Raw genomic sequence first — 19,235 nt, 5'->3', positions numbered from 1 at the left:
CACCTTCAACGATTTATGTACATATACCCCAGGTCTCTCTGTTCATGCACCCTTTTTAAAATTGTACCCTTCAGTTTATATTGCCTCTCCTCATTCTTCCTACCAAAATAATCACTTTGCACTTTTCTGTGTAAAATTTCATCTGTCACGTATCCGCCCATTCCACCAGCATGTCTATGTCGTCTTGAAGTCTATCACTATCCTCCTCACTGTTTACTAGAGGTTGAACCTCACTTATTCAGAACCACCCCTCGTCCAGAATCATTCCTGGCCACTGGGTGGCACATGCGCAGAACTCTGACATGAACAAATTGAAGTCCTTCCTCGCTGCCAACTCCTGCCATCGCTGGCCTGACCTCACGATCATCCGCCCCCCCCCCCCCCACCCGCCTCCTCATGATCTCTCTGCCGCACTCCCAGCCCCAAGCCAGCCAGCACCGATATCCCCTTGCTCAATACCTGTACCATCCAATTTAAACATGATCACCCCTTGACTGGAAAAATCCCTTATCCAGAACAGGCCAGGTCCCAAGGGTTACGGATAAGGGAGGTTCAACCTGTACTTACAAGTTCAGTCTCATCTGCAAATTTTGAAATTGTGCCCTGTACACCCAAGTCCAAGTCATTAATATGTATCAAGAAAAGCAGTGGTCCCAGTACCGACCACTGTGTACCTTCCTCCAGTCCAATATACAGCCGTTCACCACTACTCTGTTTCCTGTCACGTAGCCAATTTTGTATCCATGCTGCCACTGTTGCTTTTATTCCATGAGCTTCAACTTGGTGGCAAGCCTATTATGTGCCACCTTATCAAATGCCTTCTGGAAGTCCATGTACACCACATCAACTGTATTGCCCGCGTCAACCCTCTCTGTTACCTCATCAAAAAAATTCAATCAAGTAAGTTAAACATGATTTGCCTTTCACAAATCCATGCTGGCTTTCCTTAATTAATCCACACTTGTCCAAGTGACTGTTAATTTTGTCCAGGATTATCATTTCTAAAAGCTTCCCTATTACCGAGATTAAACTGACTGGCCTGTAGTTGTTGAATTTATCCTTACATCCTCAAGGGTATAACATTTGCAATTCTCCAGTGCTCTGGCACCACCTCCCGTATCTAAGGAGGATTGGAAGATTATGGACAGTACCTCTGCAATTTCCACCTTTACTTCCCTGAGTGTCCTAGGATGCATCCCATCTGGTGCTGGTGACATATCTACTTTAAGTACAGCCAGCCTTTCTAGTTCCTCCTCTTTATCAATTTCTATCCAATCCAGTATCTCAACTACCTCCTCTTTCACTATGACTTTGGCAATATCTTCTTCCTTGATAAAGACAGATGCAAAGTACTCATTTAGTACCTCAGCCGTGCTCTCTGCCTCCATGCAGGTCTCCATTTTGGTCTCTAATCGGCCCGACCCCTCCTCTTACTACTCGTTTACTGTTTATATGCCTATAGAAGACTTTAGGAGTCCCTTTTATGTTAGCTGCCAATCTATTCACATATGCTCTCTTTGCCCCTCTTATTTCCTTTTTCACTTCCCCCCGAACTTTCTATATTTAGCCTAGTTCTCACTTGTATTCTCAACCTGACATTTGTCATGCGCCCCCTTTTTTTGCTTCATCTTACTTTCTATCCCTTTCATCATCCAGGGAGCTCTGACTTTGGTTGCCCAACTTTTCCCCCTTATGGGAATGTACTTCGATTGTACCCGAACCATCTCCTTTTTAAAGGCAGCAAATTGTTCGATTACAGTTTTGGCTGCCAATCTTTGAATCCAATTTACCCAGGCCAGATCCATTCTCAACCCACTGAAATTGGCCTTCCTTCAATTAAGCATTTTTACTCTAAATTGCTCCTTTTCCATAGCTAATCTAAACCTTATACTATGATCACTGTTCCCTAAATGTTCCCCTACAGACACTTGCTCCACTTGACCCACTTCATTCCTCAGAACAAAATCCAGCAATACCTCCTTCCTCATTGAGCAGGAAACGTACTGATCAAGAAAGTTCTTCTGAACACACTTCAGAAATTCTTCCCCCTCTCTGCCCTTTACATTATTACTATCCTAATCTATATTAGGATAGTTGACCCCTCCAGGACATCCTCTCTCTCCAGCACTGTAATATCTTCCTTAATCAATACTGCCACCCCACCTCCTTTCTTTCCTGAACACCTTATATCCAGGAATATTTAGTACCTAATCCTGCCCTTTTTTGAGCCAGGTCTCTGTTATTGCCACAACGTTATATTCCCATGTGACTATTTGCACCTGCAGCTCACCAACCTTATTTAGCACGCTTCGTTTGTTTACACACATGCACTGTAAATCTTAATATTTCTTATATTCTCTCTTAATCTGACCCCATCTAATACTGTACTATTTCTTACTCTAGTGCTATAAGTGTCTCCCAATCCTTTGTGCACCTTGTTTCTCCTTTCTAATGCCACTTCCGGGTGCCTACCCCGCTGCCAAATTAGTTTAAATTCTCTCCAAACCGGTCATTTTCCAGTTGGCAGGCTGTAACTAGTGGGGTGACGCAAGGATCAGTGCTTGGGCCTCAGCTATTTACAATCTAAATTAATAGCTTAGATAAAGGGACCGAGTGCAATGTATCCATGTTTGCTGACAATATAAAGCTAGGTGGGAAAGTAAGCTGTGAGGAGGACACAAAGAGCCTGCAAAGGGATATAGACAGGTTAAGTGAATGGCAGATGGTGTATAGTGTGAGGAAGTGAGAGTTTATTCACTTTGGTAGGAAGAATAGAAAAACAGAATTTTTTTTTAATGGTGAGAAACTATTAAATGTTGGAATTCAGAGAAATTTAGGTGTACAGAAAAGACAGAATGTTAGCATGCAGGTACAGCAAACAATTAGGAAGGCAAATGCTATGTTGGCCTTTATTGCAAGGAAATTGGAGTAATAGAGTAAGGAAGTCTTACTACAATTGTACAGGGGTTTGGTGAGACCACACCTGGAGTACTGTGCACAGTTTTGGTCTCCTGATCTGAGAAAGGACATATATGCCTTAGAAGGAATGCAATGAAGGTTCACTAGATTGATCCCTGGGATGAAAAGGTTATCCTATGAGGAGAGATTGAGTAGATTGGGCCTATATTCTCTGGAATTTAGAAGAATGAGAAGTGATCTAATAGAAACATATAAGATACTGAGGGGGATTGAAAGGGTAGATGCTGAGAGGTTGTTTATCTATCTAGAGCATCTAGAACTAGGAGGCATTGGCTCTGGATAAGGGGTCGGTTATTTAAGACTGAGATGAGGGTTGTGAATCTTTGGAATTCTCTACCCCAAAGGCTGTGAATGCTGAGCCGTCGAGTATACTCAAGCCTGAGCAAGATAGATTTTTGGACTCTAGGGGAAATCAAAGGATATGGCGATCGGACAGGAAAGTGGAGTTGAGGTTGAATTTCAGCCATGATCTTACTGAATGGCGGAGCAGGCTCAAATGGCCATATGGCCTACTCCTGCTCCTAAGTCTTATGTTCTTAAGCGGTGGGTTCAACATGAGGCTGCTTAAGAGTCATTCCCTTGACTTAGCAGGAAAGCTACAGCGAGCAGGTTTCTTTTCAGAGGGATCTTAAATATGACTATTGGCTTTCAAAACCTGCCAATAAGGTGATGTTATTCCAAAAGGCATAAATACAGATCTATTGGCCCACCTGTGCACCGGTTCAATAGCAATTAGATCAGGGATAGTTCTCATAACTTATTCTTAACAATTCCTAATTCAGAATCATTGGCAAATGGAAACTGGATGCGGTTTGAGAATTGAGAGATGGAGGCACATATGCCATCCTCCAAGGCTGCTTCATGATCTCCAGCACAGCAACCAATAACCAGACTGGACTGTATCTATTCATTTGCAATGAATAGATTAATTCCTGTTATCTCCCTCGTGACACTATTCGAAGAGGAGCAGGGGAGTTCTCCCTGTATCCTGGCCAATACTGATCCCTAAACAGACACCACTAATAAAATATTGCTGGTCATTTATCTCATTGCTGTGCGAAAATTAGCTGTGAAATTTGCCTACATTACAGCAGTGACTACACTTCAAAAGTACTTCTTTGGCTGTGTAGTGCTTTCAGACAGACATCAGAAGTTGTGAATGGCACTATATAAAGGCAAGTTCTTTCTTTTTCACTTGTTTTGGGATTGAGGACTATAAATTATTGCTGATCCTTACTCTAAAAGTAGAAATAGTCTAGTAGCACGACCACTGTACTTTTTAAGTATAGCCTGTACTGATAGAGACCATATTCCACATTTATTTTGGAGTCACCAGGCTCAATGAGCTTTACTGGAAAGACACCACAATTTTTGGCTGAATTCAATTGGGGTGGGTTCAGAGAGGAATCTGAGCAGTTCCTTAACATTCTGTGCAATTTGACCAGCCTGTAAAATATAACATGCTTTTAACCTACAGACTTGAAATACATATTTTCTTCACGGATGTGCTAGTGGAAGCATGGCAAAACTTTTCAACGCTCTGCTTCATGCAGGGCACACTCATGCAGGGTGATTGGCCAAATGTGAAGGCTGGAGTCATGCAGATCCCATACCAAGTCATTGGCAATCAGTAGAAACTTTGATGAGCCAAAGACTGAGGACATCACATAAACTAACCACACAGGAAAAAACATGACAGCATCTAGTTTGTTTATATGCCATTTTTCTTTAAGCTCTTTGGGAACATAATGTTCCCGTCACCTTGCCAAACCAAGAACTAAACAAAAGCAAAGCATCACTACAGACATCAGTGTAAAAGACGCTCGACTGTCATCAGTACTAACCAGTTTCTGTGTAAAACTGTGTTCCACTATCTTGTATTGTGTACATCGGGGGTTCTTCCTCACTCAAATATCCCTCTAATGCTTGATTTGAATAATGAGGATAGTCATAAGCATCATCAACCCTGTAAATGTAATGACATTTTAAATAAGTATTAAATTGTTTAAAATACAAGTTAAAATATTTATGCAACTTTTACTTTAAATTACACACAAATATGAACACCAGATATGCATCTATTGACAATATTACATGAGCATGAAGCAATCGATTTAAATCCATATTCAATAGTCACTGTGTAGTCAATGTTGTTTTGCCTACGAAACAGTGACAACTGTTCAAAAGTAACTCTATGGCTATGAAGTGCTTTGGAATGTTCTGAATATGAAAGGCACTGCATAAATGCAAGTTCTTTGTTCTAACAAAATGTAATTGCAAATTTTCACAACATTTATTTTTGCCATAAATGCAATATAACCAATACAATTAGCATCGCATTCTTAAAGGAGCTATCTATATAATTGAAATTCCAGTTATGTCTGCAGCAACACACTTCAAAAGAACTACATCCATAGGGCAACAAATAGTTTATTCAAATAACCATCTATTAAATTAATTGTGTTGATTGACCAAATATAAATATATATGTCAATCAAAAGATGTTTCATTCACTAGGGAAGTAGCAAAAGATAATGTCATGTATGCACCTGAGAGTGTGCTTACAGATTGGTAGAGCTGTTCATTTGGGAGTGGCTTAGCCAGTCACTTGATGTTCACAAGACTCAATAAAACCCCAGCCAGTCGGGTTCAGGGGATCCACGATAAGGCAGGTAGTTGTCAGCCTACTGGGCCTAGTGAATGAACTGGTAATGTGTAGTGTGAATGTTAAACTTTTTTGCTAATAAGCCAACTAGTTCTTAATAGCAATGTGTTGCTATGAATTCTTAAGCAAAGAACTCATGAAGCAAATACATTACAGATACCAATCAGCATTCAACATCCAGCAAAAATCCAAGTCATTAAATCAATTTTATTCAAAGCTACTTCAAGCGTACACAAAACTAATCAAATTGTTCAAAAAACTTCATCCAACTTTTTTTTTTAAGTTGATAAGTTTTTTAAGTTTTTTGTAAAGAAACAAAAATATCTAAAATAAATCACTAACTTGATCTATAAATTAATATATTTTAATCTTAAAAATACAGTCATCAGTACAAGGTGGTAATTCTCTGGGAATTGCAGCTGGAGTTCTATTAAGTTCCCGACACAAGCAGTGCTTTCCTGGACTTTCCTGCCAATATTTTGAGCACTGAGAATACAATACCTGTTTGCAGGCTGTGACAAATAGGAGGCTGTCGTTTTTATGTCTGACACTAACTAGCTCGCCAAAGCCACAATAAATAAAGTTGGTAAATCATGCAGTCCAACAATTTATTTCTGAAATTTTCACTGTCAAAATAAAATCGCATTGCTCGAAAGCACAGTGGACAAACAGGCAGGTTTAGCCAACGAACATGGGTCCTGCTTGGAAGGTTGTTGGAAATTGTTTGCAACTAGGTCAGTGACTGGAATAAATTATCTGAATTGTTCTGCTTTACTCTTTTGGTGAGTTATCTCAATACTTTTTACGGGTAATCATCACCAGAAGAAAATATAATCTCATGAAGATTACTGACTTAATTTATTTCAGTATGTACTTGTGACCAGGCTCAACTTTGCTGCTTCCTGGCTTGTTTCCCCTTCTAGTTTCCCAGCCTCCAGATCCAAATGAACCTACCCAGATCCGAAAGTTTGCCTTTCCTGGATAGCAACAATAATATTTATTAAAAATGGAATTATAGAATACACAAGTCCACATTAATAACAGATGTAAAATTGCATTCTGCTAATAAGACATATGTAACAAGAAATAGAGAAAGAGCAAAAGAGAAAACTTTAATTTATATAGCACCTTTCACATCCTCGGGATATCTCAAAGTGCTTTTCAGCCAATGATGAAGACATAGCAATAATAATATTAATGTCAATGAATGATCCATCTTGGCCTACCTCCTGAGGTCCCCACAATCATAAAATCCAATCTTAAGCCAATTTGATTCACTCCACGTGTTATCAAGAAACATCTGAGTGTACTGGATACAACAACAGCTATGGACCTAGACAACATACCGGTAGAAGTGCTGAAGACTTGTGCTCCAGAACTAGTCGTGCCTCTAGCCAAGCTATTCCAGTACAGCTACAATACTAGCAACTACCTGACAAAGTGAGAAAAGGCCCAGGTAAGCCCTGTCCACAAAAAGCAGGACAAATCTAATCTGGCCAATTTCCACCCGAATAGTCTACTCTCAATCATCTGCAAAGTGATGGAGTCATTGACAGTACAATCAAGTGGAACTTACTCACCAATAATCTGCTCACCGATGCCCAGTTTGTCAGGACCACTCGGCTCCAAATCTTGGTCCAACATGAACAAAAGCTAAATTCCAGAGGTGAGGTCAGAGTGACTGCCCTTGACAACAAGGCAGCATTTGACTGAGTGTGACATCAAGGAGCCTGAGTAAAATTGAAGTAAATGGGAATCGGGTGGGTGGGTGGTGGGAGGGGGAACAGTTCCACTGGCTGAAGTCATACCTAGTACAAAGCAAGGTGGCTGTGGTTGTTGGAGGCCAATCATCCTAGCCTCAGGACATTGGTACAGGAGTTCCTCAGGGCAGTGTCCTAGGCCTAACCATCTTCAGTTGCTTCAGCAATGACCTTCCCTCCATCATAAGGTCAGAAGTGAGTATGTTCATTGATAATTGCACGGTGTTCAGTTCCATTCGCAACTCCTCAGATAATGAAGCAGTCCGTGCCTGCGTGCAGGACCTGGACAACATTCAGATAAGTTGCAAATAATAATGATGCCACACACATACTAGGCAAAGACCATCTCGAACAAAAGAGAGAGTCTAACCACATCCCGTTGACATTCAATGGCATTACCATTGTCGAATCCTCCATCATCAACATACTGGGAGTGGCCATTGACCGGAAACTGAACTGGACCACATAAATACTGTGGCTACAAGAGCAGGTCAGAAGATGGGTATTCTGCAGCAAGTGACTCACCTCCTGACTCCCCAAGGCCTTTCCACCATCTACAAGACTCAAGTCAGTAATCTGATGGAATACTCTCCAACAACACAAGAAACTCAATACTATCTCGGACAAAGCAGCCTGCTTGATTAGCACCTCATCCACCACCTGAAACATTTACTCCCTCCAGCACCAGCATCATGGCTAGTGTGTACATCTCCAAGATGTGCTGCAACAACACGCCAAGGCTTCTTTGACAGCACCTCCCAAACCCATGACCTCTACCACCTAGAAGGACAGGGGCAGCAGGCACATGAGAACATCACCACCTCCAAGTCACACACCATCCTGACTTGGAAATATATCACCATTCCTTCATCATCGCTGGACCAAACTCTGCAACTCACTCCCTAACTGCACTGTGGGAGTACCTTCCCCTCACAGACTGCAGTGGTTCATGGTGGCGGCTCACCACAACCTTGTCAAAAGCAATTAGTGATGGGCAATAAATGCTGGCCTTGCCAGTGATGCCCCAGCCATGAATGAATTCAAAAAAATAATAGTGCAAACAACTGTATTGCATAGTGGATGTTGCATGTTTCAAGTGGACTGTCCAGGGAAGTGATCAAAGCTAATAAACCTTTTGAAAGGAAGCTAGAGATGCATTTGGCAAGAAAATCAGTGGTGTCATCAAGCAAGTAAATGATGTTCACACCACAACAAAAGTGCTAGGTAGTGACCACGTCCAGCCATCTCCACTTGACCTTCAACAGGCCACCAACACCAATTTTCCATAAGTGTCTCGAGGCTCACCATTGACTAGAAGCTTCATCATCATAGGCAATCCCTCAAAATCAAGGAAGACTTGCTTCCACTCCAAAAGGGAGTTCTCAGGTGACTGAACAGTCCAATACGGGAATTACAGTCTCTGTCACAGGTGGGACAGACAGTCGTTGGAGGAAAGGGTGGGTGGGGAGCCTGGTTTTCCACACGCTCATTCCGCTGCCTGCGCTTGTTTTCTGCATGCTCTCGGCGACGAGACTCGAGGAGTTCAAATGCCCTCCCAGATGCTCTTCCTCCACTTAGGTCGATCTTAGACCAGGGACTCCCAGGTATCGGTGGGGATGTTGCATTTTATCAAGGAGGCTTTGAGGGTGTCTTTGAAATGTTTCCTCTGCCCACCTGGAGCTCGCTTGCCATTTTAGGAGTTCAAAGTAGAGCGCTTGCTTTGGGAGACTTTTGTCGGGTATGCGGACAATGTGGCCTACCCAACGGAGCTGGTCGAGTCTGGTCAGTGCTTCGATGCTGGGGATGTTGGCCTGATCGAGAACACTGATGTTGGTGCGTCTGTCCTCCCAGGGGATTTGCAGGATCTTGCAGAGGCATCGCTGGTGGTATTTCTCCAGCGATTTGAGGTATCTGCTGTATATGGTCCATGTCTCTGAGCCCTGTAGACTATAAGCTTCGTGCCAGATTTGAGGGCCTGATCTTCGAACACTCTCTTCCTCAGGCGGCCAAAGGCTGCGCTGGCGCACTGGAGGCGGTGTTGAACCTTGTTGTTGATGTTTGCCCTTGCTGATAATAGGCTCCCGAGATATGGAAAGTGGTCCACATTGTCCAGGGCCGCGCCGTGGATCTTGATGACTGGAGGGGCACTGCTGTGTGGCAAGGTCAGGTTGGTAGAGGACCTTCGTCTTAAGAATGTTTAGTGTAAAGTCCATGCTTTCGTACGCCTCAGTGAAGATGTTGACAATGAGTTGGAGTTCAGCCTCAATGTGCGCAGAGGCAAGCATCATCCGCGTACTGTAGTTCGACGACAGAGGATGGGACGGTCTTGGATCCGGCCTGGAGGCGACGAAGGTTAAACAGGTTCCCACTGGTTCTATAGTTTAGTTCCACTCCAGCGGGAAGCTTGTCGAGTGTGAGGTGGAGCATTGCAGCGAGGAAGATCGAGAAGAGGGTTGGCGCGATGATGTAGCCCTACTTGACTCCGGTTTGGATGTTGATTGGGTCAGTGATGGATCTATTGGCCAGGATCACGGTTTGCACGTCATCGTGGAGCAGGTGGAGGATGGCGACAAACTTTTGGGAGCAGCCAAAACGGAGGAGGACACGCCATAGTCCCTCGTGGTTAACAGTGTCAAAGGCCTTTGTAAGGTCAAAGAAGGCCATGTACAAGGGTTGGTGCTGTTCCCTGCATTTCTCTTGTAGTTGTCGCGCCGTAAATATCATGTCCATTGTACCCCGTAGTGGACGGAATTCGCACTGTCACTCCGGGAGGAGCTCCTCAGACATAGGGAGAACCAGGCCAGAACTAGCGATGACTTTCCCAGTGGCTGATAACAGGGAGATTCCTCTGTAGTTGCCGTAGTCGGATTTGTCCCCTTTTTAAAAGATGGTCACAATTACTGCATCTCTAAGATCTCCTGGCATGCTCTCCTCCTTCCAGATGAGAGAGATGAGAAGCTTAACTGGATGTTGACTTACAATTGAGTCTTATGGTTTCAGACACCAGACAATCAAGTCCACAATAACAGATTGTCTTTTATTTACAGTACAATACAGAGTATAATTACCTCCATCTGGGAACAGTAGCCTAATGGCTTCAGCACACTATCTTCTCAAGTCTGTCTGCCAGACAGCAGCTACATTATCTATATTTATATACAAGTTGTTTACTACATTTATGACCTGGCCTTGCTCAACCATAACCACAAAAAGTCTGCATTCTTCTGCCCATGACCCAAAGGCTATTTCATTATCAGACATCGATACTATTTCTGTTTTATTTCCCAATACAAAGACCATCTGTTGACATGTTACCTTTCGGTACAATTGTAACAGACACAAGCAACACTAGGTTATTATTAAATCCGTATCCAGACATTACGATTTCAGAAATGCTGACAGGCGCCAATTTATTAATAAAACCGTAAAGATTACCTGCAAAGTTACATAGAAGCAATCAGCACAATAGTCTAAAAAGAATACATAGCAGTACAAGGCTTGTGATATACACGCTGGCTGCACGTCCTATGCTACATGGGTAAGCCATATCAAAGCAGTGGCTAAAAGAGCAGAGAGAAGCTGCGTGTTCTGCGATAAGTGACTGATCTCCTGACCCTTCAAAGCCTATCTGTCATCTACAAAGGCTCAAGTCAGGAGTGTGATGGAATACTCACCACTCGCCTAGATGGGTGCAACCACAACACTCAAACACCTTCTCGAACACAGCAATTTGGTTGATCAAGCCCCAGGTTACTGATCTCAATACACTGTGGCTACAGTATGTATGATATACAGCACCTCCTTCCCGCAGCCCCCCACCTCCCCCTCCCCGCCTCCCCTGTGACTTCTATCATTGGGAAGGACAAGAGCAGCAGCTGTTGTGGAAATACCATCATCACCAAGTTCCCCTCCAAGTCACCAGCCTGACTTCGACATACATTATTGTTCCTACATCGTTGCTGGGTTATTATCCTAGACTTCCCAACCTAAAACCATTGCGGAAACACCACAAGGACTGCAGCAGTTCAAGGCGGCACTTTTCTCAGGGCAACTAGCATGGGCAATAAATGCAGCCTTGTCAACATCACCCAGATCACATGAACAAGTAATAAAAAAAGATAATGAAGAATATAGGTAGTGAACTGTATATTCTGCTTCCGAGTGAACAAAATGGTTATTTCCAGTTGTGTACATTCCTGGGTTCTTGCATCCCTCCCTCCCCCACCCAGTTTCCTGTTCCCTCCCATCCTAGGTCGTTGCCCCAGCTCCTTTGTACAAATGTGACATGACACACATCCACTCCTCCACTCAGACACTTTCTTGGTTTTATGTCCCATATCTAGTTCCAGGTCTCCATGGCAGGTGAGGGAGAAAATGAATGAGTACAAAACATGCAGGAATAAAGATACATACATACATACATACATACATACATAAATATATAGAGAGAGTGTGCAAGGAAGAGAAAAGTTTTAGTGTCTAACAGAGAGATACTGAGAAAGAAAGAAAAAGACAATCTGCATGAAAAAGAAAACCTTGCATTTATATAGCACCTTTTACGACCTCAATGTCCCAAAGCACTGCACTTTTGAAATGTAGTCACTGTTGTAATGTAGAAAACACGGCAAACAATTTTCACATAGCAAGTTCCCACAAACAGCAATGTGATAATGACTAAATAATCTGTTTTTAGTGACATTCATGGAGGGACAAATATTGGCCAGGTCACCATGGATAACTCCTCTGCTCCTCTTCGAAATAGTCCATGGGATCTTTTACATCTTAATTCAGAAGCCACTTCCATGAAATGCCCAAATACAGAACACAAGAAGAATATAAGAAATAGGAGCAGGAGTAGGTCATTTGGTCCCTCTAACCTGCTCTGCCATTCATTGTCATGGCTGATCAGATCTTGGCCGCAACTCCACTTCCCTGCCTGCTCCCCATAACCCTTGACTCTCCGATCGTTCAAAAATCTGTCTATCTCCATCTTAAATATATTCAATGACCCAGCCTCCACAGCTCCCTGGGGTAGAGAATTCCAAAGATTCACGAGCCTCAGAGAATAAATTCCTTCTCATCTCCGTTTTAAATGGGTCACTCCTTATTCTGAAACTAGATTCCCCCATGACATGAAACAATCTCTCTGCATCTACCCTGTCAATTCCCCTCAGAATCTTGTGTTTCAATAAGATCATCTCTCATTCTTCTAAACTCCAATGAGTATAGGCCCAACCTGCTCAACCTTTCTTCATAAAACAACCCCTTCAACTCTGGAATCAACCGAGTGAACCTTCTCTGAACTGCCTCCAATGCAAGTACATCTCTTCTTAAAAAAAGGAGACCAAAACCGTACCCAATATTCCAGGATGTGGTCTCACCAACACCCTGTACAGTTGTAGCAAGACTTCCCTACTTTTATACTCTATCCCCCTTGCAATAAAGGCCAACATTCCATTTGCCTTCCTAATTACTTGCTGTACCTGCATGCTAACTTTTTGTGTTTCATGTACAAGGACACCCAGATCCCTCTGTACCACAGCATTCTGTAGTCTCTCTCCATTTAAGTAATAATTTGCTTTTTTATTCTTCCTACCAGTGAATAACCTCACATTTTGCTCAGCTGTTCTCCAAGAAATTTAACCCGATCTTCCGCTTCAGGCCCTGCCGCTAGCTCCCCTGTCTCTATTTAAATAGCAGCGCCACCCAGCCCCATTTCACCCAGCTTTGTCATGCAACACAGAAAAAAAACGATGGCATGGTCTGAATGTTCTCTCCTCTTCCCAGCTCTTCAATGTTAATTTGAAAAACTTTGTTTGAAAAACTCTACATTTTTTCAAATTAAAGTTGCCGTGTCATTCCTACCTGCTGCACTGCTGAAAAACAATTCTTGCACAATAAAACCACTGATTCTCTCACTTTCTTGTTTCTTTCTCTTTACCCCAATCATTTTCGTCTCTTCCCCCGTTCCCCCCACCATCCTTTCAACTTTTCTGCCTGCCCTGCTGCCACTCCCACCTACCACCCCGCTGCTCTGACTCTATCCTTAAACTGTTTTTTTTCTCTCTCTCTCTGACACCTCTTTCAACTCTCTCTACTTCTTTCTTCCATCTGTGCTGCACTCTCCCCCTCTGGCACACTCTCTCCCAACCCTTCTCTATCCCAACTGCTCTCGTACTCTCCTGAGTTTCTTGCCCCTCTTACTCTTTCAAACCTCCCCATAGCTCCCTCACTTCCCCACCTCTCAATTTCTCACACTCAATTGCATCTCTCTCTCTCTCTCCATTTCTCCTACATTCTTCTTCAGTTCCTCCTATATCCCTCCTCTGCCCCGCAGTCTCCCCTCCTTTGCCCCTACACTAAACAGAAAAGTGTGATGGGTGCAGTTGGAGGCCATAAGTTTAAGTAGAGGGAACATGAAGGATAGGTACCAGGCCTCAGTTAATGGTGGGAAGATAAAAGGCACCCTGGCTAAACTTTGTAAAGTTTGAATTGAGACAAGAAGCAAAAATCAAGCTGGCTGGAGGGGGATGAGGTGCTGTGACTGACTCCAAATGCAGCCAATCTGGAGAACCCAAGTAGCAAATTCAAATTTAGTTTTCTTGTTTATAGAAGAGCACCCATTCTACTGCAAATTTGCATTTTCAAGTTGCAAATTCACAAAAAATAATTCAAATTTACAATCAAAGATGCCCACTCTTAACTTTAACTGGGAACTCAAGGATGGGAAATTACTGACTTTTGAATAGAGCGCCATCGAGTGGTTTGATTCAAAACAACTAAATCACATCCAACTTAAGTAATGAAAAACGAGCAGTACACAGCACAACCATGTCTGCGATTACAGATTGGTTTGGAACTTGAGACATTCACAAAAATGTAATTTGTTCCCAACTTCTCCTTGATGATAATATACAGTTATCTCTCTAGTTATAGTCAAGGTGGTATCCATTTCTTGAGAACAAAGATGTCTACCTCTTCAAAGCAAACCTATTTTATTGTTTGCACCCAACTACGCTTTCTAGATCATTGAATTTAGAGGCACAAAAGGAGATCATTCAGCAGTCTGTGCTGGCTCTTTGTTAGAGAAATCCAAAACTATGCCTTGCGCTCTCCCTGTAGCATATTCTTAATTCAAATATTTAACTGATTTTTCCTTAAAAGATGCAACAGTCCCTGCCTCAACTATTCTCTGCAGCAAACCATGACCTCCCAACAACGCTCTGCATAAAGCACTATCCCCCAACCTGTCTACTCATTCTCTTAATGAATTGATGACCCCTGGTTACTAACCTCCAAACCAGTGAAAATAGTGTTTCCCTATTCATCTATTAAAATCCTTAATAATCCTTCTCTGCACCATTCAATATAGATCCAGTATCTCCTCATAACTACAGTTTCCAATCCCTGGCATCATCCTAGTGAATCTACGATCTTAACGTCCTCTCTAAAATGGGGCACCCAAAACCACACAGTGTACAGGTGCAACGTCCCGAATCCAGAACTCCGAAAACTGGAATTGTCCAAAAACTGGACATTTTGCGCATAGCTGATGGAGTTGTACAGAATCCAGAATTATTGTCCGAAAACCAGACATTTTTGAGGCGGGAACATCGGGCAGCGAGGGATGAGGAAACCAGTAAAAAGCGCAATGCCGGGGGGCCGCAAGCGGAGGTTCGGCGGGAATCGGCGACAGGAATCAGTGGGCAGCGAGGAGCGGCATGAATCAGCAAGGTCTGAAATCCTGCAAAATCCATAATCTGACACGGATTCAGTCGAGGATTCCGGATTTCAGACAAGAAAATCAATAGTCTGAATTCCGGAATCTTCGACCTAATCCGTGCTAGATTTCGGGTTTTGTCGGATTTTGGACCTCACCGCTCAAAACCCAGCACGGATTCGGTTGAGGATTCCGGATTTCAGACTATTGATTTTCTTGTCTGAAATCCAGAAAAACCCAAAAAACAGCATGGACTCAGTTCTGAAGATTGGGCCTCTACTCATTGGAATTCAGAAGAATGAGAGGTGATCTTAACGAAACGTCTAAGATTATGAGGGGGCTTGACAAGGTGGATACAGACAGGATGTTTTGACTGATGGGGGAGACTAGAACTAGAGGGCATGATCTTAGAGTAAGGGGCCGCCCATTTAAAACAGAGATGAGGAGAAATTTCTTGTCTCAGAGGGTTGTAAATCTATGGAATTCGCTGCCTCAGAGAGCTGTGGAAGCTGGGACATTGAATAAATTTAAGTCAGAAATAGACAGTTTCTTAAACGATAAGGGGATAAGGGGTTATGGGGAGCGGGTGGGGAAGTGGAGTCGAGTCCATGATCAGATCAGCCTTGATCATATTGAATGGCAGAGCAGGCTCGAGAGGCCGTATGGCCTACTCCTGTTCCTATTTCTTATGTTTTTATGTTCTCCTCACTGATCACTATACTGGCAAGTCATCTTCAAATTTTGAAATTGTGCCCTGTACACCCAAGTCATTAATATATATCAAGAAAAGCAGTGGTCCTAGTACCGGCACCTGGGGACCACTGTAAACCTTCCTCCAATTCGAAAAACAACCGTTCAACACTACTCTATGTTTCTGGTCCCTTAGCCAATTTCATATCCATGCTGCCACTGTTGCTTTTATTCCATGGGCTTCAACTTTGCTGGCAGGCCTATTATGTGGCACTTTATCAAACGCCTTTTGGAAGTCCATGTACGCCATGTCAACTGCATTGCCCTCATCAACCCTCGTGGTTACCTCATCAAAAAACTCAATCAAGTTAATTAAACACAATTTGCATTCAACAAATCCACGCTGGCTTTCCTTAATTAATCCACACTTGTCCAAGTGACTGTTAACTTTGTCCCAGATTACATTTTCTAAAAGCTTCCCCACCACTGAGGTTAAGCTGACTGCCTGTCGTTGATGGTTTATTCCTTACACCCTTTTTTGAACAAGTGTGCAACATTTGAAATTCTTCAGTTCTTTGGTATCGTATCTCAGGAGGATTGACAGATTATGGCCAGTACCTCTGCAATTTCCTCAACTTCCTTCAGCATCCTAGGATGCATCCCATCTGGTCCTTGTGATTTATCAACTTTAAGTACAGACAGCCTTTCTAGTACCTCCGCTGTATCAATTTTTTTATCTCATCCAGTATCCCCACTACCTCCTCTTTCACTATGACTTTGGCATCATCATCTTCCTTGGTGAAGACAGATACAAAGTACTCATTTAATACCTCAGCCATGCCTTTTACCTCCATGCATAGGTCTCCTTTTTAGTCCCTAATCAGTCCCACCCCTCCTCTTACTACCCATTTATTATTTATATGCCTATACAAGACTTTTGAATTCCCTTTTATATATTAGTTGCCAATTTATTCTCATACTCTCTCTCTGCCCCTCTTATTTTCTTTATCACTTCCCCTCTAAACTTTCTATATTCAGCCTGATTCTCACTTGTATTTTCCACCTGACATCTGTCATATGTGCTCTTTTTCTGCTTTATCTCTATCTCTTTCATCATCAAGGGGGCTCTAGCTTTTGTTGCCTAACCTTTCCCCCTCGTGGAAATGTACCTCACCTGGACCCGATCCATTTCTGTTTTAAAAGGCAGCCTCAAATTACATATTCTAACATTTTGCCCGGAAGTGATATTACAGTAATTGATTTCTAGATACCCGATTTATCCTTCCCTCCCCTCCCCTCACTACAACCATTGATTGAGCCTAGATTGCATGCCTACATGAATATTAGAAATGGCATTCCATTTTCTATTTAAAATTGATTATCTTTACTCAACATGATATACTTTCAGCATCCTGACTTGTCCATAATTCACATTTGTAAGCTTGTTAGTGCACAACTTTCTTTGTGGTTTTCAAAATTATTCACATCTAATATTTCTTAATTAATGGTATTCTCTGAAAAAGCTGATTCTGATACAAAAAGCCATTGTTGAGGTATGCCAGCCTTACCATGCAAAGTTCATTGTCTTGCATAGATTGCGCAATATTCTGTTGTAGTGCTTTCTCTCGCTGTACGTCAGACCAGATATAGGTGACTTCATGGGAGAAGTTGAACATCTCTTTCCTGATGATGTATCCAGAACACCTAATATTCAGACAAAGCTAGTTTTGGATTACTCAGAATGCATAATCACACTCCATATATACCAAGAGTTACAGCTGTGTACAACATAACTGCCACTAATCCTTATCTAACAAGGTAAAAAATTGACAAGTATCAGCTTGCTGGTTCAAATTTAATATTAAGAACCAGAAATTAACATTCAAATAACTGGCACAAATGGTGTGTATTTAGTGATTCTGTGAAATAAGGTTGAACGTACAGAATTTGTTAAACTGTTCATTCATTCGGGGAAAAAATTAGAACTTAAGAAAACACATTACTGTTGGAACGTGGAAAGCAAAATACAAATACTTCATTCATAGTGAGATAATTAAAACATTTTCTTTCAACTTTGGAATACAAGACAAAAACTAATCTTTGTGGATATGGTTATATGACTCAAATTCCACTAAAGAGGCCTCGAGGAATATTTAGGCTATGTGTAACAAGGCTTGGTTGCTTGTTTCATTTACTTCAAAGAACTAACTGGTTCATTTCCTTTATTTAATTTAACAGCATTGGTTCTTTGATGTGAAAGAACTTGCTTATTCCACTGTATGATTTGTACAATTGAGAGAGACATGTAAAGTGGTCATATCTGCCCAAAACACCTGTTCACCATTCTCAAGTGTTATTAAGTTTGTTTGAGAGTCTCCACGTTAAAGGAGCAAAAAGAAGTGCTAGTTTTGCCATTCCAGAGGTTTAAACTAGGAGTTTTAAATAGGACAAACCTCCTGAAACGTCTGAAATCTAAGGCTGGCTCAGAAAGAAATGCAGTTTTCATTCCTTTAGGGATAGTAAGAAAATGACTGAATTCAACATGTCAAAACCTAGAACTTAGTAAATCTCAAGACTCGTATTCAAAGGCTCCCATGTTCCCTCTAAACTTATCTCGTCCATGAAGCCCACCAGCTGGTTCAACAACAACGCCCCCTCTCAGCTCTGACCACAAAAATTCCTCCCCTCGGCTCCTAATTACTATCAACCTCCGGCATTATCCCTACTTTCTTTAGAACAGCCAACATTGCCCCACCTCAAACATGAATCTTAAACCTGCTCACAGTCTCCAATTACTGCCTGATCAAATATTTCCTTCCTCTCCGTAGTTCTGGACTGCATCGATGCTTTGTGACAACACGCCCACCTCTCCCTGCTCGAGACCCTGCAAAATTGCTTCTAGATCACTCACATGAATGAGAAATCTCTGGTCAAAGTTACAAAACACATCCTTTGTGACCACGATCGCAGCTTGCTGTCCTATCTCATCCTTCTAGACATCTTTGACGCCGTTGATCATTTTATCCTCCTCCAACATCTCTCCTTAACAAAACACCTTTATATCTCTTTCCTACTTTTAAACATATCCAACCCAACAACAACACTAATATCCTCTAAAAGTTTCTCCTCCCATGCCCACATGGTGACTATCTGTATACCCTATCTATATGCTTCTCCTTGGTGACAACACCCAGAAGAATAGGATCAGGTTTCATATGCATGCTGATGAAATCCAACATTAACCTTTCTACCTCCTCTCTTGATGCCAACAACAATTTGCATTTATTGAGCAGCTTTAGTGCAGAAAATGCCCCCCAAGGTGTTTCACAGACGCACAAAGAAAAAATGGGATGCCAAGCTAAAGAAGGAGATATTAAGAGGAATGGCCAAAATCTGTCAAAAATGTGGGTTTTAAAGGGAG

At 42.2% G+C, this 19,235-nt stretch overlaps 1 protein-coding gene across 5 annotated transcripts in view; it reads right to left on the bottom strand.

Annotated features, from left to right (window-relative positions):
• Window positions 1–19,235, bottom strand: part of LOC139274813 (coiled-coil domain-containing protein 138-like) — a 164,441-nt gene that overhangs the window by 118,089 nt on the left and 27,117 nt on the right. For all 5 annotated transcript variants that reach the window (XM_070891504.1, XM_070891505.1, XM_070891506.1 and 2 more), the window contains 2 exons: window positions 17,383–17,518; window positions 4,824–4,945 (listed from right to left, as the gene is read on the bottom strand). In XM_070891504.1, coding sequence (XP_070747605.1) covers window positions 4,824–4,945; window positions 17,383–17,518 — 258 coding nt within the window. The remainder of the gene's footprint in view (window positions 1–4,823; window positions 4,946–17,382; window positions 17,519–19,235) is intronic.

Source organism: Pristiophorus japonicus, chromosome 10 (genome assembly GCF_044704955.1).
Source record: "Pristiophorus japonicus isolate sPriJap1 chromosome 10, sPriJap1.hap1, whole genome shotgun sequence".
NCBI classification, from domain to species: domain Eukaryota; kingdom Metazoa; phylum Chordata; class Chondrichthyes; family Pristiophoridae; genus Pristiophorus; species Pristiophorus japonicus.
This window is presented reverse-complemented; position numbering and strand designations above follow the sequence as displayed.